The sequence below is a fragment of the Trachurus trachurus genome (assembly GCF_905171665.1).
Source record: "Trachurus trachurus genome assembly, chromosome: 14".
Taxonomy (NCBI): Eukaryota; Metazoa; Chordata; class Actinopteri; order Carangiformes; family Carangidae; genus Trachurus; species Trachurus trachurus.
This window is the reverse complement of record NC_139903.1, coordinates 16,542,989-16,564,673: the sequence shown is the minus strand read 5'-3', so window position 1 is coordinate 16,564,673 and position 21,685 is coordinate 16,542,989. Positions and strand designations below refer to the sequence as shown.

The following is a 21,685-nucleotide window of genomic DNA, read 5'->3' as shown; positions in this document are numbered from 1 at the left end:
AAGAAAATATATGCAGAAGATAATGGCAAGAAAATTGCATTGTATTTTTTGCACAATTACTGCACGCAGGTCTGGCCACAGAGAGCAGCAGGGGGAGCTGAACTCCATCGGGTTGCTGTCTCATTGGACGGCAAAGATGTGGGCGGATTTGCTCTGACGTTGCCCATAGTCGGGATTAACTTGTTTTTTATGTCGCCATATCTATCACATTTTCCCCAGGATACCCCGATCACCTGCAGGTCGTTGATTCAGGGTGGTAGTTATCTCTCTGTTAGTCGTAGCCTACATTAGTGTGTCAGTGGTGCATGTGACAGCAGACAGGCTGGAGAGCGCACTACAATGTGAGCGGCTGGATGAGGAGCAGCCGTCGCACTGAGGCTACAGGGTCGATGTCCTGGCTCACTGATGGGGGCCGACGGCAGCAAAAACAGGAAGGTGAGTTCACTCAGATTCCTGGTTGCTAAGGTGTGACGCAGACAGGGAGGCTTCCTTGTTTCCATGGCGATGCTTTGCTGCCCAAAAACCACAGGGAAGAGCCGCGGTGCCAACATGGTGCCGAGTAGGCTAACTATTTTTACTCTTTTCTTTTTTTTTGAACAACATGTCACATTTCTGTTGTTAAATTGTAAGTATATTACGTTATACTTGATCATTTTTAGGTATTATAACACATTATCATCTTTTCTATTAGTTTTCTGTATTTTTTGTGCCCTTATTTTGAAGACCTTTGTCACGCTTCCGTTATTGACCTACACAAATCCATAAGCAATTGAACAGCTTTCATCAATCAGAATTAAACCCCGAGATAGGCCATCCTCTGGTCAGATGTCAGGCAGTGTCCCATTGATGTCAGTTATTTCAGCTGAGTGACTATGGATGAGTCCATGTGTCCCTTAATTTTGATAATAACATCCTGTACGGTTGATTACACACATCTTGCTCCACAGAGCATCAGATCTGTTGTTGCAGCTCAAGGCCCCGGGAGGAATAGGGTTCGTGTGACTGAGTGACTGCAGCATTAGAGTACTCTCTGTGCATATTTTCTTTCTTGTTGAATCACAAAAAAGAAGAGTCCACTTCAATGGAAATTTGAGCACCACATATCCATTGTTTTCCCCAAGATTTTGCATCATTCACAAATTTACTGCAGGCTACAAGTCAGCAACACATAGGGCCGTATTTCCATTTTCTATCAAACTACTTGATTGACCAGTGCTGGAAAAATTCCCCCCATGAATGAACCTAATTGCAGATCCTTGCTGTATAAATACATAGGCTATGCCCAATTGTTTAAGTGGAGCTACAGAGTCAATTCAACAGCAGAAGAACTGTGTTTGCACTCGGAGCTCCCCACTCTGTGAATATGAAGCAATGATTAGGAAACTTTCCCTGGTTAAATAGTGGGAAAATAAACCTAATTTTACCAACTCTGTTTGCTCATGAGTTTCTATTCTACATACTCACAAAAGGTCCAGTATAAAAACATTGCTTTTGCATAATAGTGACCCAACGCTGTCAAATGAAGTCTCTGGATTAACAAAGTCTGAGTTTCTGGAACTTTTAAGACTTTTATTATATTTTTTAATATTGTCCCAGACGACAGTGACATAATCCACAATGCTATAAAATACTCTTTGTTGTAACACCTGCAGCACCATTTGCTTACCAGTGCCATCACTGTTTCTTGGTGCATTCTTCCTTGTTGACCCCCCCCCCCCCCACATCCCTTACAGCGGCCCACTGAGGGCCAGGAGGACTTCCCATCAGGATGGCGAGGCCTCTTCTCGAGTATAGGACTGTCTATCCCAGCAGGCCTCTGTCGTCTAGCCCCTCCTGCCCTGCGTCTGGGCCAGCGTCGAATGCTCCAAGGAAAGTCCGCTGAGATACCAGAACACGTCCTGAGGTTGGCAGGAGTCGGCCCAGACAAGCTGAGAGCAGAATGGTGTCTGCCGGGGTTTATTACCATGTTCCTGCCTGAATTCCCCCACAGAACTGTGCCTGGACATGAACACTTTCAGGTAGACCTCAATCCCAACATAGATGCCACTAAGGTTTGATATGGCTGAATAATACATGACTTGGGTTTTTCACTCCACCAGGTGTTGGGTTACATCGCCAAAGGTTCCTTTGGACCCATTCTGAAAGTGAAGGACAAGGCCAAACAGAAAACTTATGCTGTCAAAGTAAGTCTCTCTTTTAAATATGTTTATTTGAGTCATTAAAGCCATGAATGGGCTGCCAGTTGCACAAACACAGTAATATACAATGTGATTATTTGTAGACCTGAGGAACATAAAGTTACTTGTATACAGTTTTGTGCTGTTGAAATGCTGAGTAAGATTACATCTGTAAAACTAAGCAGAAATTTACCTTTAATGATCCTATTACCATAAAGTCAACATAAAGACTTTTTGAAGTTAAAGCAGAAGTAAGTGGTCCGGTCGTTTTCGCTAATGCTGCGTTCCAGGCAGGATTTTGAAATCGTAAATTACAGCTTCAAGTCACAACTTACGACTTTGTAGCGTTCCAGGCAACCCACTCGTGTTTTTCCGACCTGTTTTACCTGTGAAAGTCACTATAACAGCCACTCGTAACTTCCGACCGGTGAACTCGTACCAGATCGAACTGGTACGACTTCACGGTCGGAAAAATACGAGTTTCCTTGAACGCACCATAACAGTCCTCGTCCCTACGTCGCCACATTCACGGCGTTCCTTGGCTGCACACACAGCCCTGCATGCCGTTCTCTCTCCTCATTGGATAAAAACTGTAGGATACGATAAATGATTTCTCCTCGGCTCAGAGCAGAGCAGAGGGACTGACAGACCCGTGCTTCAGACCAAACACTCTATGTAAGTGATTGCTGTCGGAAGATATAACTATTTAAGACTTATATTAACACAAATATATCACTTACTTCTGCTTTAACTATAATTGTGGAGATATCTTTGTGCACATTATATTAGTGCTGGGTCATTCTATGAAAATGGTAGCTTTTTGAACAGCAATTTCATGTTTCATTTGTATTATTTTTTTAACAACTTAAACATGGTCACATAACAGTTAACCACTTGCCATTATAAATCAACATAAATTACAGCTTAATGTATTTTAATATTTCTATTATATTATATTTTTAAAAAATGCTAATGGTGGTTGGTGTTAATGATCATCACTGGTGTTACCCACTGGTCACTGGTGTTACTAACGAAAACTGGTGTTACTAACTAGAACAGTAACACCAGTGACAGTAACACCAGTGACAAATGAACAGAAAAGATGGCCTATTCAAGATGGTGGACATTGCAGGCAAAACCACACTTCTTAACTTGTAAATATATCAGCTTATCATACAATTTGATCAATTATTTTAATAAAATTTCCTTTCCCCTTACTATAAACTCTATAACACCAGTGACGCATCTTAAGTCCTCACATGAAATTACTCGTTAAATCTTAACATTGTCAACATATGAAGAGAAGGTGCTGACTAACCATGTGCTCTTCAAAATGGACACACCTCCAATTAACTCTTGACCCCAGAAGATGTTTGCAGAGATGAAGTAGTTTTTCAAAATAAAGGGTTTTACAAATAGTAACACCAGTGACATGAAATCAAGGGACAGCAATTTTTTGTAAATTATTTAAATTATTTATTGATATTTTCATTATTTTAAGTATTATACTAAATAGCTATAACACTTTCCTTTGTATTATAATCTTTAAAACAGGAGAAAAACATTTATTTAAATTCAAAATATGTCACTGAACCATGACTCCTTACCCGAGGGACAAGCCAAATTCATGTCACTAACAAGATTTTCAAGATATATTTTAAAATAAATGTGCATTATAACTGTCCTATGCATGGTTTAATAACAAGAAAACACTTTAATTACAAAAAAACATGTATATTTTGTGTCATTGTTGAACACTTTTGAGCGCTTTTCCTGGTGAATAATGTAGGGACAGGAAAGTGACCATTTCTATAGAATGACCCTGCTGTGTGTACGTCCTGTGTAGTGTTATTTCAGGTCAGTATTTCTGTCGGTCAACAGGTTATACCTAAATCAGAGATTCTGAGACTCGGGGTCTTGGAGCAGTCAAAAGAAGAAGTTATAGTCCAGGTAAGTACCTAGAACAGAGCCAGGAAACTATAGAGAATACGTTTCTTGAATGTTTAAGACATTAATGCGTTTCATTTCTAAGGTGTCTAATGTAAAAGTAGTTGGACTTGAAACTCAATTATTCATACAAGATACAAAATAATGCATCGTTTATCACTTTTATTAATTGTGTTTTTGAATCTAGACGAATGACTCATCTTTTTAGCTACACTTTTAAACTGAAGGATATAAAAGGTATAAAAATGAGCAAAAAAGCCCACAAAAATGTGTCTTTATGCAAATGATGTTCTTATAAATCTCTGAATACATTTTCTAAATCTTGGTAGAATGATTCAGTTTAGTACACACTGAGTAAGACTGAAGCTTACGCTGTGAATAGAGTCACACCGCCACAGATGTTGAGTATAGTCGTGGGAGGTCATTTTTTCGCCTTTTCCACTGTAACGATGCATCTGTGTCTCATTCAAAGCATCTTTATGTCAGATTTACTAAATTTGTGAGAGAGACATATATCTCATTTGGACCCAGTGAAGAAAAAAAATATGGACTTCTATCTGATCGATGGACATAAGTGAGATTTTCCAGGTTGACCTTTGACCTTTGCTCACAGCGTCAGGTCCGCCACCCATTTGTCCATGACCTCCAGGACTGCTGGCAGACACAGCGCCACCTCTACATTAGTGAGTCAGCCAGAGTCCAGTGATCCAATCCAACCCAGATCCACTATCCAATTCCCCCCCGGTTCCATTTTATTTTCACCTCAACACTGGTAGTCTTGTCCAGGGTCTACCCACAATCCTCAACCCAACACCTAGAACAAAATACAAAGAGCCCTTCCTGTAAAGTCTTTGAATTCCCTGTGTTTTGTTTTGTTTTGTTTTGTACAGCACCTTGAAACACAAACTTTATCAAAACCCTACAACCCCACAACCCCAAACAACCACTGCCTGCATCCTGTAGCTGCTTTGCCCCCTTTCGTCTCCATCAGAGAATTTACCCTTTTTTTTTTCCAGATCAGTCAGTGACTCAGAAAGTGTGACCCAGTTTGTTTGCTTCCCCACCCCCTGTGAAAAGAGCGTTAGCCCGGGGACCAGATGTTGAACACTGCTGCAGCTCAGCAAGAATACATGTGTCACATTTAAAAGAAAGGACACCCCTGCTCGCTTAAATGGTGAATCACCACTGAATCACATCTCTATAATCATAAAAATGAACATGGAGTGTGAGCCTAGATAAACATTTTCTGTTCTTCTTCATGTGTAACAGCAATCCAAAATGTAATTTTCTTCAATTAGAGAAGGGTGATCCATTTCTCCAGACACACACGCCTGTACACTTCTGCACCCCGAGCCCACTTCGTATCAGTAAAGAGGGATATTGTTTTATACCGTCCTCACTTCCAGATTGTACTTCTTTCTCCTAATTCTTTTCACCAGTGTGTGTTCCACATCCCGCTGACTTCCACTACCCCTCTTCAACTCACGTCACAGGACAGAGGCATCTTTTAACACTGTGTCTGTTCCCACAGTGTGCGACTACTGCAGCACAGGAGACCTGTACACCTACTGGCAGATGATTGGTCAGTTCTCGGAGGACACAGTACGAGTGTTCGCGGCTGAGTTGGGAAGTGCGCTCGGTGAGTACGGTCAAAGGACTTGAGTAGAAATGATTCAACCTGCTCACTTAGAGAAAAAGTAAGTCAATTGTTATTGTATGAATATTATTTCTAACACACACATCAATGTATTAATTTTATCCATATTGGAAATATCATTCAAACATTGACAGTTTAGGCTGGAAAAGTAAGTGAAGCCCTCAGCTAATGACATTAACAAAAGCTAATTGGAGTCAGTGAAACAAGACTGAAGGTGTGGGTCGCAGCTGCTTTGATTTATGAAACACTGCAACATTTTGAGTTTGCTTTTTGGAAGAGAGATCTCAGACGACTTGTGATGGAAAACTGTTGATGTACATAAAGCTGCAGGGCCACAGACTCACTCATCTCCTGTCAGACAAACTGTCTATTAATAGAGATGATTTAGTTCTGTGTCGCTCCCTCTCATCGTGGGCATCCAGCTAAGATGACTCCAAAGGCATAATGCAGAATGATCGAACCATGCTATCGCTCTTTAAAAAATACATGGCTGCACCACTGAAGTTTGCCATGGAGAAAATATTCCATGGACTGATGAAACTCAGGTTGAATTGTTTGGAAAGAACACGTAGGTGTGCGGAATTAAGCTTCATTTCAGTAAAGAAAACATCATCCTAAAGGCAAAGCAGCATGGAGGGAGCATCAAAGGTCCACTTTTTCACCAACAATGTGAATGTTAGGTGTTTTGCTCTTGGAACTTAGTTAAAAGATCTTATCACATTTAATGCAGTAATCCAGGTAATTCCAAAGAGTTCAAATCATTTTTCTAGCCACGTACTGTATGATACCCTTCACCATTTTTACTACAGAAAGAATTAGATCAAATTTGCCCTAATCAAATTTCCCACAGTTGTTTAATTGTAAGTAATTATAAAAGAACACCTAATTAAAATGGGATGAGCTCTCAAAGGATATTCCACAAGTAAGGGCAGGGCCAGTAGTAGGAAGACAGAGCCGATTTTGTAACATGTTTACATTTATATTTACATTTATATTTTTGTCCTGACAGGCTTTCTGCATGATTTTGGGATCATCCACAGAGATGTGAAGGTGAGACATGGACACAGGGACCAAATTGAAACAGAACCCACTCTGGTTAATGGACTGACTAAATATTGAATACTCTGTATGGTTCTTAGGAAAAACTTTCACAGACAGAATATGATTTATGGAGTTTAATCAATGATCTTAAGTTTGTGAATTTTGAACCAGTACAGAGTTTATTTTCATTCACATTAATATTTTCTTATCTGTCACATTGTAAATTCAAATTTTTTGAGTCAGTTCATTGATAAAGTAAAAATCCTCTCTTTTGTTTATAATTCTTGTAGTAGAATTGTATCTCAGTACAGTTAAAGTGCAGTAAATTACATGTGTTTCCTGATTAGCTATTAGCTTTTGCTTCTGAAAGTTTTCTCTTTCAAGAAACAGGTGATTCTCTATGACTTTTGTACTATTAAAACTGTTCAAATTTGATAATAGGAAGAACAAAAACCAAGGCAAATGTATTTTTATTGTCAAGTTCATGGGGTAATAATTAGTTCTAGGTGTCTAATTCAGTGTTTTTGGCTCTTTTGTGTAGATGGAGAATATCCTGCTGACAGAAAACGGTGAGTAAAGGCTTGTGCCCAGCAGAGAGCAGCATAGCTCTGGTGTCTAACAGAAGCTCAGAAGCTTCCAGAGAACATCCTGACTGTGCACAGATGACAGTCAATACACATTAATGCAAACAGTACATGTGTCAACACTGAGAACAGGGAACAGCGTGTGCATCCAATTACATACACTAAGGAGATCAGATTATGTCGGGCATTGTATATATAAATAAATATTTCACTGCATCAGTGAGGATGTGTCATGTGTCGTGAGTTTATAATGATGCAGAGGAAATGGTCTCTTCTAGGACACCTCCGCCTAGCTGACTTTGGTTTGTCCCGTCGCCTGGAGAGAGGAGGACGAGCCTTTACTATCTGTGGAACAATCCAATATATGGGTGAGAGACGCACAGTGAATCCACCTCAGTAGCTAATTTCTGCCAGAGCTGCAGATGCTGGAACGCATTAAGAGAGAAGCACTTGCTGCATTTTTACTATATTGTATTAAAAATCAAATATATTAATGTACAAATGTGCAGTACATCCAGTGCTGTGAACATGCTCTGTCTGTCTGCAGCCCCAGAGGTGCTGAGTGGTGGACCCTACAACCACGCAGCTGATTGGTGGTCGCTAGGAATCCTGCTTTTCTCATTGGTTACTGGGAAGGTGAGCTCTTGTTGCCAGCAGCCTCAGAGCGTCTTGCGTGACAAGCTGATGATGTTACTCACGATTACTCCTCCAGTGACACAGCTGAGCGTGAATTTTTGCTGTAAACAGAAAACAGAGGAAACCTTACATTCAATAGTGATAAACCTTTATTTTAAATTCAATTATTTAAACATAAAAGGCTCAGGTGGATTTTCTATTGTTATGTTTTGTCATGTAAAAGTGTAAAAACAGTCATAACTGTTCTTCCTCATGTACCTGAAACTCTCCTCAGTTCCCTGTGCCTCCAGAACCAGACCACTGCAGCATGCTGAGGAAAGTGAGGGGGTTTCCCTATGAAATGCCCCTTAGCTTCAGCCCCCCATTCGCCTTGCTAATAACCGAGGTAATGACCACATTCACCAGGATTTAGGTTTGTTTTGTTGTGTTTATTATTTCGACTTATACCTGTTTGTCTCCGCAGCTTTTGTGCAAGACTCCCGCCCGCCGTCTGAGGACCCTTGAGCGTTTCAAACGCCAAACCTTCTTCTATGGAACAACTTTTGACCTCGCCCTGCTGCAGCGCCAGCCTGTGGAGGTAACTCATGTCTGTCTGGATGTAGTCGACTCAAACACAAGACTGTATGCAAGAAAAGTGCATTGATTATTTTTTTTATTTTTTTTTTATCTCATCATCACTGTCCAGGTGATCCTGGAGCTGAGAGAGAGACCGGACCGAGCCGCCAAAGCTCGAAGAGGTCTCACTTTGTCTCTGCAGCCTCTCAAAGGCTTCGACTATGACTCACTGCTCAGCCCTCCAGCCACGCCGGACACACAGTTGGACGCCGACACACAAACTCACACAGTTGTACCGCTGCCAGGCCCGATGCAGCCACTGCAGCCTGCTCAGGAAAAAGGTCCACGCAGAGAAGTGTTTGTGTGACATTGAGTTTACAGTACGATTACTAACGCAGGAAAGGTAAAGGCCTACAGTAATGTACTTCTGCACACTTATTCACCCTTACACACAGGTGTGGTGCGCCTTGTTGAACGTCTTTTTTTTTTAGCAAAAGCCAAAATAGCTGGTGAGGATTTTTATCAGATCTATAGTTTATTATTTAGTCGAGTAAAAACAACACCTCCCCACACATATCGGTGAGTTTTATCTTTCTTTTTCTTGTGATGTGCTGAGCACTATTCATTTTTCTTATTTTGACTTGTTTGCCTTGCTCCGATGAGCACTTTTTCTAGCCTACTGTATTTACTCAATAGTTGTGCAAGCGAGATTGCACTATTGTCCATCTACTTCAGTTTTCCAGAGACTGGCCGTGGTGGGAACATGATGTACAACTGCTATCAGACTCACCCCACATGGAAAAGTCAAGCTGGTTGAAGACAACGCACCAAATTCCTCTTTTCTTTATCAACAAGTTCAATGTAGTTAAGTAGACGTCCAGACAGAACCACAAAGTGAGTGTATTTCTGAGCTTCTGCCTTCGTTTCCATGGTCGACAGAAGAAACTAATTTCTTGATTCTGTTGAAGGAGGCAAGAAGATAATGCTTTGATTTTTATTTTGAAATCTATAATCTATCTTTGTTCATACTGTGACTCAACCTTCCCCAGACTGACTAAACTCTGTTGGAGCAGGAACATCTCTCCTCCTCTATCATGTAAAAATCATGCAGACATCACAACATCACATCAAGAAGTCTTCACCTTCAACATCTACTTTATCATTTATAACCTATGACTCAGGGGAGCATTAGCTGGTTTTCCCATGTCAGCCTTGATGTTCACTCCAGGACACATCTGGGCTGGGAACAAAAGTGTTGTTTGTCTCCAGTTAACATTTTAATCGATACAGGGCTTTTTCTATTGTCCAAGGCTTAATCGCCTCTAATTACACCTTCATGCACTTTCCTGATCATCAGATTATATTATGATTTTGTAAAATATGCCCCGATATTAACCCAGAATGCCTCACACATGTGATCCTGAGCTTGTTTTTGTTTTCCTCACAAAAATGCTAATTTATAAATTCCTCTTTACAAAGTTTATATAAATATTTTGGATGCTATTTGATGTTATATGTTGTGTGTTACAATGTATTTTTGTAATTAACATGTAGCACAGATGGGATATTAAACTCTTAATGCACAGTGACCTGCTGATTTCCTCTGCATTGATTTGATTGCCTGAACAAAGGGAGAGGGAGAACTGAAATGGTTTTCAACATATCATTCAGTGATATGTTGCAAAACACTTCACTGCTTCACTTCTCATAGCACGACTGTATTCAGTTAAGAAATCCCCTTTTGCAACATATCCAGAAGTTGCATACAGTTCAGTTTGTATTGGGAATAGTACATCAAGCAAATCACTTACACTTTCAGGTATTTCTCCTGAGAAGAAAACAACTCAACTATCAATAAACATCACACATACTCACTCCCCAAATGAGACTGAGCATCTATACGCTTGTTTGTTTTTTAGTGATTTTATAAAGCTTCAGTTTGAGAAAACAAAAGTTTAAATCTCAGTTGTTCTTCAGATAGAATTCAAATGAACGTGAATATCTATTTAACACAATAAGCTACAAAAGCAAACTATGAAATGAGAGACAGAATACGAATGGAAAATTACAAAATGAGTGGGCTTTTGCTTTTATGAATAAATGATTTTGCAAATAAATGTAAATAATAACAACAATCATGATAAATAATAACACTAAATGATAGCTGTAACAGTGAATACATTCTTCACCATAATAACCACTAAAAGAACAACTTACATCCACATATTTGATTTTAAACAGAACCAAAAAGTTTACTTCTTTCAAATATATATATATATATATTTTTTTTTTTACTTTGTTTCATGTTGATGCCATTAAAACTAAAGGCCAGTGGTCCTTCCACCATGCCATGATGGAAAAGTTGCACAATCATGCTGCATTCACGCTCTTTTCCATGCACACGCTGTGTGACGTTGTCCGGCGCATGTGCGACGGCACGTCAGCGTCGTGTGGTCACATGTCGCGGTGACGCGGCGGCGCGAGCTCCGCCCAGTCTCCAGACTTGTGTAAAGGGTCACGTTGCGCTGCAGCACTGACACAGGAGACTGTTCCGCATCCTCCTCAAACGGTTCACCTGTTCTCTGCGCTTCCAGACTCATCAGCAGGTAAGAGCAAACCTTCACCTGATCGATAGGACATCTACACACTCCCCATCAGTTATTGATCATATATAGATGGTGATTATAATTTTAAGGATGATGATGCTCTGCACCACTAAACTCAACTTCATCTTCTTCATCTTATCACTCGTGAAATAATATCTACTCTAACTGTGTGTGGCTACAAATGTCGTCGTTTCCTTTGATTAAAATATTATTCTAAGTCTTTATCTTTGTTAAAATGTTGCGCATCTCATCACATCATCGAAATACGCAACAGGAAGAGAAAAAACAATGACCTTCAGAGGAGAGCCTGTTGCGTCCTCTCTCGGCTTAAACATACGACGAAGCTCCAAGATTTCTATCTTTGCACTGAAGGATAGCTACATCAGTTGTTGGTTATTGACCAGCAGGGCAGCAGCAGTGGTGAGGATGAGGAGGGAGGGCGGAGGAGAGGAAGAGGAGGAGGTGTGAGTGTGTATGAGAGCCAGAGCACGTAGACCTGCTCCTTCATGGGAGGAGGATACACTCTCTTCCCATCATCAATGGTCTCACACTTTTTACCTCAGTGTGTGTGTGTGTGGCATCCATTCAGAGAATATGTGGTTCTGCAGCACAGTTTAGTTTACACTGAGGAGCTGAAATGATTTTTTCATTTTCATTAATCAATAATTTAATTCATAAACTCTGATTCGTCATTTCATATTGAAACTATTTATGCAAAAAAGGCCACCTTCTGCATCTCATGTTTCATGATTTATTAATATCAATGAAAAACGGAATATGAATTCAAGAAAACATGATGTTACCTGATATTTTATAGACTAAACAGTTTAAAAATACATTTGTAGAAATATCTACATAAGAATCAATGAAACATGAGGATTATAGTTAGCCCCACACCCAGAATCAGAGCTGTAACAAGTGACTGACATTGAAGCTAAGCATCTTGTTGATGCACTGATAAGTGGAAATTGTTTCAATCCCAGATATATTCAGTTTTCCATTCACATCTGAACTGAAAATCAATATCTATAACATTTTCTGTTGATCAACTAATCTAGTTATTGCTGTACAGTATATGTACAGTGTAATGTAAATCAATAATATAGCTGAAGGGCGTCATATCTACAATATAAGATGCAACACAAATACAGCAGCACTGGAATCTAGACACAGAATATATTTTGATTTATCATAATAATAGTTTTAAACAAATATAGTTTAGTTTAAGGTGTTTGGGAGGGAAACATCTGCACACTCTGACCAGTGTCACCCTCTCTCTGAATGCACAACGCACACAGCTGTGACGTCTTCCATCGGCTCTTATATCAGAGAGCTGCATGGGAAACAGCGCTCCTGCTAGCGCTGCTGGACCAAGGCCCGAAGATAGAAACAGCCCAAACACATCGACGTGCAACGTTGCCAAGTCCAACGGCCCGTCTGGTAACAAAACGCAGCAAAGCAAGCAGCAGCTTCCAACTTTTGACTAGTAGTGCTGCCCCTCGCAGGCGCCATTTCACCTCCTTAAAGCTCATGCAGCTTGCAATGTAGAGAAAAGAAGGTGGGTAAACTTGGAGGTGGTGATAATCATGCAGACGTGGCAACAAGAACATGATCCCGTTTTCCCCTCAAACGCTCCTATCCTCTCTCCCTACATGCTTATTCTATTATATAATATTAAATATGTTATGCAAATGCCAGCCTGAGTCCCTGCCTGCAGATACTACGCAGCGTAGTACGTGAGCTTCAGACATCTCGTAGTTTAATGCCTGCACCAATGCTTCGAAGACGACAAGCTGCAGCACGATTGCTTGAGATGTAGACGTCCAGTCTGGGCTGTGACTGATGTTTATGTATCTGTGGTCTCTCTCTGATCTTCCTCCTGGGTTGGTAAGTGAGTCTCAGGTGAAACCTTAAAGTAGACCGCAGCATCATCAACATACATGATGGCTGAGTGGAAGGAAGCTGGCATTGCATTATGTATTTACCGCTCCGATATAGCTAGGATCTAATTAAACTTATTTCCCTTGAGTGCATGTCGGCTCTGGTCTCCAGTGTGAGCACCGCTGGCTGCGTTTGATTGATGATTCGTGACATCATGACAGTGGTCACAAGTAGCTCTGCATGACGCCACAGTAGGGAGTTGGCTGTTGCATCTTGATGTCGCAGTGCAGAAGCTGTGTTTGTCGAGTTGAGGTCGACCACTGTGTGCAACAGGCTGGGATGAAAATAACAGACACAATGGAGAGAAGGCAAAGATAATCTCAGCTGTCTCTCCATCACATAGCTTTTGTAATGATCAAATTTGATGTGAATATTAATGTAAATTCATAGATTTCTTTCTTTTTTTTAAACAACGAAAATGCCTGGCGTGAAGCATTTCAAAGCTGTACTTGTTGTACAGTGAATGATGCAGTGATGCTCGTCATCACCGGGTAACCCCCTGTACACTGTGCAACAGTGTGCCTGTGCATCAGAAGGTTATTATCTCAAATCATGTCAGAGTGACATTTTTGCAGCAGGATGCATTTTTGTTGATAAGGAAGATGAAACACCCATATTCCCTCATAGAAAACACAAGATTAGTGAGCTACCAGAACAAGGCTGAAGGTTGTTAATCATTTCCAGGATCTGCTGGTGTGTTACAGTAATAATAGGATTAACATTAGTCCATTCAAAATTAAAACAATGATGTAATCAGAACTACATTTAATCAACATTTCTATAATTTTTTACCAACCCAATATGCACCTAATTAGTGGCACTAGTAATGAATGGACCTCAACATGGAATCAACTTGACTCCAGAGTTTCCCTTCAGACAGATGGTGAACAGATGATGTGTTAAGTCCTGCTGTAGCATCACACCTCTAATGTACAGTAGTCAGTCACCACAGGATCGTTTGAACCAGTCGCCTTACACTGCTCAATTTTAACTTGAACCAAACATTATGTTTTCTCAAATAAATTCACAGCTGTTAACACAATATTTATCTATGAAACCAATGAAACTCTTAACTCCCTTACATGAAAAATCAAGTGTCATTAATTCTTGTATTTATGTCAATAATATTATCTAAATGACTCAGATATGCGGCCAGTAATGATTTCAGACACTGTAAAAAACACTAGCCTTTCATCTGGGCTTTCAATCGATCAAGGGAAATCAAACTCTATGATGAGACTGGATGAACAATGAACGTTTCAGTGCTGAGTGTTTTCCATCCATTATTATTCAATTAAAACCAACAATATTCACAGTGACCAGACAATTTCAATGTCCGGCCATTTGTTAAATCTCTGAAACATCTTCTTTTAACTGCTTAAACAAACAAGTGTAGACGGACAAATAGGAACAACCTCACTCTTCTCTTGATTGAAACTCCTGTTTGTTCTACCAACAAACGCAGCCTTGTGTCGAAACTTCTCTTATTTTAGTTCTGGAGGCAGAAGCAGGTGATAATCATTCAGTCTGCAGCGTTACCTGGAGCTTCATGTAGTTTTGGAGAAACTCCCCTGGAGACACATCAGGTGCAAACACCAAAATAGAAAGCACTGACGTGAGTGTCTCTTGGGTTTTTGGGAAAACTTGTGACCAGACAGTTTGTCCTCCAGCACAGCTGTTTGAAAAATCACAGCTGCAGTAACAGTGCTACTGACTTCAAAAGCTATAAATCCAGTCTCATTCTTCAAACAAACCACGTTCAGAGTCCCGTCTCGTCCCATCAACCTGAGATTAAATATAAAACAACGGTGAACATCAGACAAATATAATATTTCCTCCACCTGCACAGTGCTGTTGCCTGGAGAGTCACAGGTGATGCTGATCCCATGTGACCATTGGTGTTTTAAATAGCTTGTTCATAATAGCATCCACCATGACAACACAGTTTTAGCTCTGTGATCTTCTTTGGCTGTTTATCGCACACCCACAAGATGACAGTAGTTCAGAGGTTTAAAGGTGTATTGCCTGAGTATGTTGTTGTTTTTTAACAACCAACCCGCTCCACATTGTGTTTGCAGCAAACCGGCTGCAGGCTGATCATATGTCAGAGGCAGGTCACATGTGCACAGTTTGTCCTTCAGGCTCCATAATTCATGGGCCCAGACAATAAAAAATTGTGTTGTTGTTTGACTCAAAATTCAGCAAGGACATTTTAGTTGTAGAAACATTTGTGTTTGACTCAACATTGTATAAAATGTAGACTTTACATTGTCTTGCAAATTATTTTGCAATGTTTTCCCAACAGCAAGCCATTGACGAAGCACACAGGTGCTTTACAAAAGATAACAGATATTTGCTGAGCATGAGCCGAGTCTAGCTAACGGTGGAGCATGCACGGCTATGCACATGCAAACATACTCAAATCCTGTGCATAATGCTAGCACGCTTGGCGCGGCCTTTTATCAAGTGTAAATACTGAGTTTTATTCACCAGAGACGTCTGCACACAGTTTATACTCCTGGTCAGACTTCTCCCCCTCAGGGGAGGTTTGTCCCCCCCCCCCGTGGGCCGGGCCTCTTTAATTTCACCTGCATGTTGAATTTAACCATCAGCAGTGAGCCGTGCTCGACGCTCGTGTTGTCATAACTGCACACTGCTTTCACGGAGAGGCCTTTTGTGCGTGTGCGTGCGCTCCAAGGTTGTTATCTCATAGCTTTAAGCTGAGGATTAACACAGAGGATACCGGGTATGTCAGGCACTGTCCTCCCATAACAAACCAGCCACAGTGGGGAATTAAGCAGTCGTATGACACAAGAATGTCAGTGTTAGTATCTGAATTAGTCTACACACATATTCTGCTTCTCTTTTGTGTGATGCTCGTGAAAATTGACATTGGTTGGGTTAATAAGCAACAAAACCAGACAAAGATTTTTACCCTAAAACATGAGTTCAGTTTTAATCTGGACTGAATGAGTTAACTGCATCCACCATGGTTGGACCTTTATGTGACATGTGGCTGTTCGTGTCCCGTTTTCTTTCACTATGGGTGGCAAATGCAAGGGCATCGAATTCCTCCACACACAGCTGACTGGAGGTAACCTCTGCATTTGTCACTAAAGGATCGGCCTCCATCCATCAAATAGAGTCATCTATAGCGGATCCAATACTGTGGCATGTGCTTCAGTTGTGATGCCGAACAAAGCTGCGACAGTGTGGCTGTGAGCTGGGGGGGCGGCCTGGCAACCCGGTGTAGTCAACCAGAAAGAGAAGTCACAGCTTGTTCCCTGGCACAGTCTGCTGCACTAGTGGGAGTGGTGCTTTTAAGTGATGTGAGAACATGGAAATTTACAAATCCCACATATGATGTCGCTGTAGTCAGACAGTAGCAACAGAGGTTTTAAAGGAAACCGAATGGGGCCAAAAACACGGAAGCGAATCATGTATGAATCAGAGCTAAAGGACTAAAGAGCAGGTGTACGTGCACTGCACATAGAGGGGCGTAATGACATTGGTAGAAACCAGGAGAAGGCCGAGTGTTGCTGAGGAGAGGGAAACACGCCGTGCTGCATCCAGTCCTGCAGCTATAATGAGGACTGGCAGCAGAGTATATAGGAGCGTGGTTACATAATCTCTCCCTCTCTCTTCTGCGCATCGGAAGGGGGTTGGGGAGGGGAGGGGTTACGTAACGGCTTATTTACGGCAGAGTGAAGATGGGAACAGGGAACAGCATAATCTGGTCGGTAGTGCGGATGCGCACGTTGGCACGTCGTGACGCCACCGACAGGGTTTCTGTATGACTGAGGAGAAGACGGAGCACATCAAAGATAATTTTTTATAAAACAGTCACATTCAACCTCTGGTGCCAATGAGAAAGGTTTAGCAGGAGTCTAGTAGATAACAGCTACATCTTTGTGCCATTCATTTCCCTCTGCTCACAGTCGTTTATCACATTTCACACACACGGTTTAGTGGTTTTCACCCGCCCTCCCTCCCTCCGCTCTGCAGCGAGGTAGCCATGTTGTGGACAATAGAGGGACACTAAATGAGGCCCCGTGCTGGGCAGTCATCCAGGTCGACAAAGCAAGAAACAGTATGACCTCTCTGTGCCTCTCTCTCTCTCTCTTTCAGCCACCATGACTCACCAGTATCCCGCACTGACTCCTGAGCAGAAGAAGGAGCTGCAGGAAATCGCCCAGAGGATAGTAGCTCCAGGAAAAGGCATCCTTGCAGCCGATGAGTCCACCGGTATGCACTTACATGTCTGTGTGTGTGGATGCACATGCTAAAAATCAAAATGATTAATCTGTGCTGTGATCAGATACAGCAGGATCATGTGTCATTATGAATCTTATTGCACCAAACCTTCTACAAAATACTCACAAAACAAGATATGACAGTCACCTGGATGCTTTTAAAGACATTGAAATTGTATTTTATGGTTTCAGTCATTATACACAACACAGAAACATCTTTGAAAATTCCCTCAAATATTATAAAACAAAAATTATAACGTGTCAAATGAATTCATGAATTAACTGCGCAGTCATGCGTGTTTGTGAATAATTCTGTTTACTGTGTGCTGTTTACAGGCAGCATGGCGAAGCGCCTGAACCCCATCGGGGTTGAGAACACGGAGGAGAACAGGCGCCGCTATCGCCAGCTGCTCTTCACAGCCGACCAGCGCATCGACAGCTGCATCGGAGGAGTCATCTTCTTCCACGAAACCCTGTACCAGAACACAGACGACGGCACCAACTTCTCCAAGCTCATCAAAGACCGCGGCATCGTTGTTGGCATCAAGGTAAACAATTCTTAATCACATTTAATAGCATACAGTAGCACACACTTGTGATTTTTGCCTTTATTTCACTCGATCAAATGTACATTCATTTATAACCTTTCTTATGATGATATTATTTCTGGATTTTATGTTGATATTTTGTCTCTCTGTGTTAAAATAAACACTATAAAAACTACTGACCATCTATTTCTTTGTGGGGGAGCAAACTTACAAAATCAGCAGGGGATCAAATACTTATTTCCCTCACTATAACGCCTCAGAGTATAGTTCTTCAGATGAGATACAGCAGCTTCCCAGTCCTTCACATCATCTACAACATTTTAATTGCTACTGGCGAAACATTACTTTTTGAGTCTTAGATTTTCTGCCTTATTTGGTGGCTGTTTGCTCCCCACTTCCTCTGTGTTGATATTATGTTACGGCCAAGTTTTTCTAGCTCTGTTGGCAAAGAGACAGTGCTCATGTGTTTGGCAGGTGAAACTAAAAGGCTCCCACACTGTGTATGAAAACACAGAGTCACTGTCAGCATGTTTAGACACACACACAGACACACCCACAGCAGAGGGTCAGGTTGTGAGAACAAACTGGGTGAAAGAGCTTCCAGGTGCTGAAAACAATTTCTGTTTCTGTCCGTACAGGTGGACAAAGGTGTTGTGCCCCTCGCTGGAACAAACGGAGAGACCACCACTCAGGGTAGGAAAGCATTAGGAACACACTCTCAACAATGCAAACCTCCGCTGCTGTGTTTCTCCAACCCCTTTAGTTCGGTTCAGGCTCAGCAGGTTGAAGATAACACACTTCCACTTCTTTCAGCTTCATTAAACACAGTAACACAGTGGTTGGTGGTAACGCATATCAGACACAGCTCCTGCCCCTATACATTGAAATAAAATGCAATAAACACACCTAAATACACTTAAACTACACCCAAATGGTTGATGTTTACATTAACAGCTGACCGTTAGAGCAGTTAAAGGTTATAAGCAGTAATAAACACAGCTTCACTCAGCTAAAACACATGCTATTACAGATGACAGCACTTACAAAACATGACAAAATAACTCATGAAACTTTACATGCATTTCAATTTGACTGAAGTTAATCTTGTAATGTGATTTGGGGCAAAAAAAATAAATAACACAATGAAGCCTTAATAATGAAAATAAAAGCCAGCAAAATAACCTGCTGACTAAATAATCTGAATCTGAATGAATGGATAAATTAATTTTGACGAACTTCAATCAGTTATTGATCAGTTACCCTGTTACATTTCTAATCAGTGTCTCTGTGCGATGTGATGTGTGTTGTTGACTGCAGGTCTGGACGGGCTGTCCGAGCGCTGCGCGCAGTACAAGAAGGACGGTGCAGACTTCGCCAAGTGGCGCTGTGTGCTGAAGATCAGCGACACCACGCCGTCTGACCTGGCCATCTTTGAGAATGCTAATGTGCTGGCACGATATGCCAGCATCTGCCAGCAGGTTGGTGTGAGATTGCATACCATTCAGGGGGGGGGATCTCTAAGAATATAAGAGTTTTATTTTAAATCTATACTTTGTAATGTCTCCTAGAATGGTATTGTTCCTATTGTGGAGCCTGAGATCCTTCCTGATGGAGACCATGACCTGAAGCGTTGCCAGTACGTCACTGAGAAGGTAAATTTCAGGAGAATATACTGTATACAACACAAACCACTGTTGAAGTCCTGTTTATTGTGAGACACGTTGACTGTCTCTGTCCTCTGACCTTCGTGTGTGCTTTCTGCTGCCAGGTGCTAGCTGCATGTTACAAGGCTCTGTCAGACCACCACGTGTACCTGGAGGGGACACTGCTCAAACCCAACATGGTCACAGCCGGACACTCCTGCCCCACCAAGTACAGCAACGAGGAAATCGCCATGGCCACCGTCACTGCCCTGCGCCGCACCGTGCCCCCCGCTGTCCCAGGTCAGAGAAACTGTGTATTAAATGTGAACAACAACTTATAGACAACTGAGATTCAAATGTTTAATCATTTCTATTGGTTCTCAGGAGTCTGAACCTGATGTAAATGTACCCATGAAATACAGCATTATCCATTAATTTCCACATTATTTATTTGTTTTTAGCGTTGAAAGGCTTAAATGTCCAATGAAACCTGGTCTGACCAGTTCTCTGTCTTGTTTCTGTCTCTCCCCAGGAGTGACCTTCTTGTCCGGAGGCCAGTCAGAAGAGGAGGCCAGTGTGAACCTTAACGCTATGAACAACTGCCCACTCGCCCGACCCTGGGCCCTGACCTTCTCCTACGGCCGCGCCCTGCAGGCCTCCGCCCTGAACGCATGGAAAGGAGAGCTGGCCAACGAGAAGGCAGCGACTGAGGAGTTCATCAAACGTGCTGAGGTCAGACAACGACAGATACGGTCACGTCTTTGCAGAGTAAAATGAATCATAAGCTTAAACTGTTTTTTTTTTTCTTGTTCCTCTTCAGGCAAACAGTCAGGCTGCGCTCGGCAAGTACGAGTCTTCTGGAACTGCCGGCGCCACAGGAAAATCCCTCTACGTGGCGAACCACGCCTACTAAACATCGAACCACCACATACTGTTGTGGCCTAGTTATTATAGTCTTATATCTGCTCTGCTATTTCCCCCCTCACACATCCGTCAATCACAGGCCTGCGCTGTCTACTGTACTTTAGAGTTGTCAGAGTTATTTAAAATGATATAATTAGATACATGTATTTAAAAACATAACACAAAATACTAAAGGGAACAGGCTGTTTATTTTTTATTTTTTGTCTATTTGGTCAAACACTTTTGAGACAATTTAGGGCTGAAGTGGACAACTCTTTTATTTCATGTCAAGCTGTCTGTCACTGTAACAGTAACTGGGCTCAGAGATGAAGTAAATCAAGATAATCAGTCAGTATTCAATTCACGCCTCCTCGTAAATGCGCCCTATGTTTTCTCCATTCCCCCCCCCCACATGACCAATCTCGAGCAGTGCAGATCAGCTTGTGTGTATCTGTTTCGCTTCTGTCAGAGCAAAAGTGTCGGCTCATCCTGAAAACACCCTCCGTTGACAGTGGGACCAACCCATCATTTAGTGGCATCAGTACACGGGACAAGACGAAAAGACAAACAGTGTGAAGACTTTTCAAGCTGAGTTGATCTCTCGTTGAGCGACTGTCCTTGAGCGTAGAGTGCTGGTTGTACTTTCAGACAGCTGTAGCTCCAGCAGAGGTCAGTCACACTTTAATGAACCGTTACACACCAGGATTCATCCTAACCTTTCTGTTCTCGCGCTTCTAATCACCACTAATCAGAGGACGTCTCGTCGTGTCATCTTGTCTCTTCTAAGTATAACATTAGCTTTAAATTACATACAGTAATTAATGTATTCAGTTGTGTGAAGGTGTCGATATTATGTGATGCTTGTGTGTCATCATCGCCCACTCCTGACTTCCCCCGGCCCACCCCACGGACAGACAAGACGATTTCCATTGACGTACCCAAGAAGTGGACCAATTCGTGGGGTTAGCAGTGGGGAAACAGTCACTGCTGTGTTGGAAAACTGTGACGTTTGTGATGTTAATATTGTTCTTGAAGCACTTGGTGTGTCAAATAGTGGAGAAAAATAAACTAAAATAAACATTAAAAACCAGCAGCCTTGTCTTTGTGTGATGATGCTCTACCTCCTACTCCGACGGTGGACTGTTTTACACTGTCAGGAACATTTTATACAGTGATGTAAGGCAAGCCAAGGTA

At 41.7% G+C, this 21,685-nt stretch overlaps 2 protein-coding genes across 2 annotated transcripts; both read left to right on the top strand.

The window, feature by feature from the left end:
• The first annotated feature begins 185 nt into the window (after nt 1-185).
• Nucleotides 186-9,848, top strand: rskrb (ribosomal protein S6 kinase related b). Its single transcript, XM_083986229.1, has 13 exons — nt 186-435; nt 1,734-2,018; nt 2,100-2,183; nt 4,059-4,127; nt 4,738-4,807; nt 5,656-5,763; nt 6,791-6,831; nt 7,364-7,391; nt 7,685-7,774; nt 7,954-8,042; nt 8,317-8,427; nt 8,506-8,619; nt 8,728-9,848. The coding sequence occupies exons 1-13, from the start codon at nt 406-408 to the stop codon at nt 8,962-8,964; spliced, it is 1,356 nt and encodes a 451-aa protein (XP_083842355.1). The 5' UTR covers nt 186-405; the 3' UTR covers nt 8,965-9,848.
• A 1,273-nt stretch (nt 9,849-11,121) lies between these two features.
• On the top strand, nt 11,122-21,541 carry aldocb (aldolase C, fructose-bisphosphate, b). The gene is made up of 9 exons (XM_083986213.1): nt 11,122-11,203; nt 17,273-17,389; nt 17,734-17,945; nt 18,584-18,638; nt 19,263-19,423; nt 19,514-19,597; nt 19,714-19,888; nt 20,121-20,320; nt 20,409-21,541. Exons 2-9 carry the CDS (start codon nt 17,278-17,280, stop codon nt 20,499-20,501), a joined length of 1,092 nt encoding a protein of 363 aa, XP_083842339.1. The 5' UTR covers nt 11,122-11,203; nt 17,273-17,277; the 3' UTR covers nt 20,502-21,541.
• The last annotated feature ends 144 nt before the right edge of the window (nt 21,542-21,685 follow it).

What these genes read in the sequence shown, in the direction of transcription:
- rskrb (XM_083986229.1), top strand. Translation starts at nt 406, where the DNA reads ATGGGGGCCGACGGCAGCAAAAACAGGAAG. An exon ending in TATCCTGCTGACAGAAAACG is followed by an intron (nt 7,392 to 7,684) that starts GTGAGTAAAGGC and finishes GGTCTCTTCTAG; the next exon opens with GACACCTCCGCCTAGCTGAC. An exon ending in TCTCATTGGTTACTGGGAAG is followed by an intron (nt 8,043 to 8,316) that starts GTGAGCTCTTGT and finishes AACTCTCCTCAG; the next exon opens with TTCCCTGTGCCTCCAGAACC.
- aldocb (XM_083986213.1), top strand. Translation starts at nt 17,278, where the DNA reads ATGACTCACCAGTATCCCGCACTGACTCCTGAGCAGAAGAAGGAGCTG. An exon ending in TGCAGCCGATGAGTCCACCG is followed by an intron (nt 17,390 to 17,733) that starts GTATGCACTTAC and finishes TGCTGTTTACAG; the next exon opens with GCAGCATGGCGAAGCGCCTG. An exon ending in GCATCGTTGTTGGCATCAAG is followed by an intron (nt 17,946 to 18,583) that starts GTAAACAATTCT and finishes CTGTCCGTACAG; the next exon opens with GTGGACAAAGGTGTTGTGCC.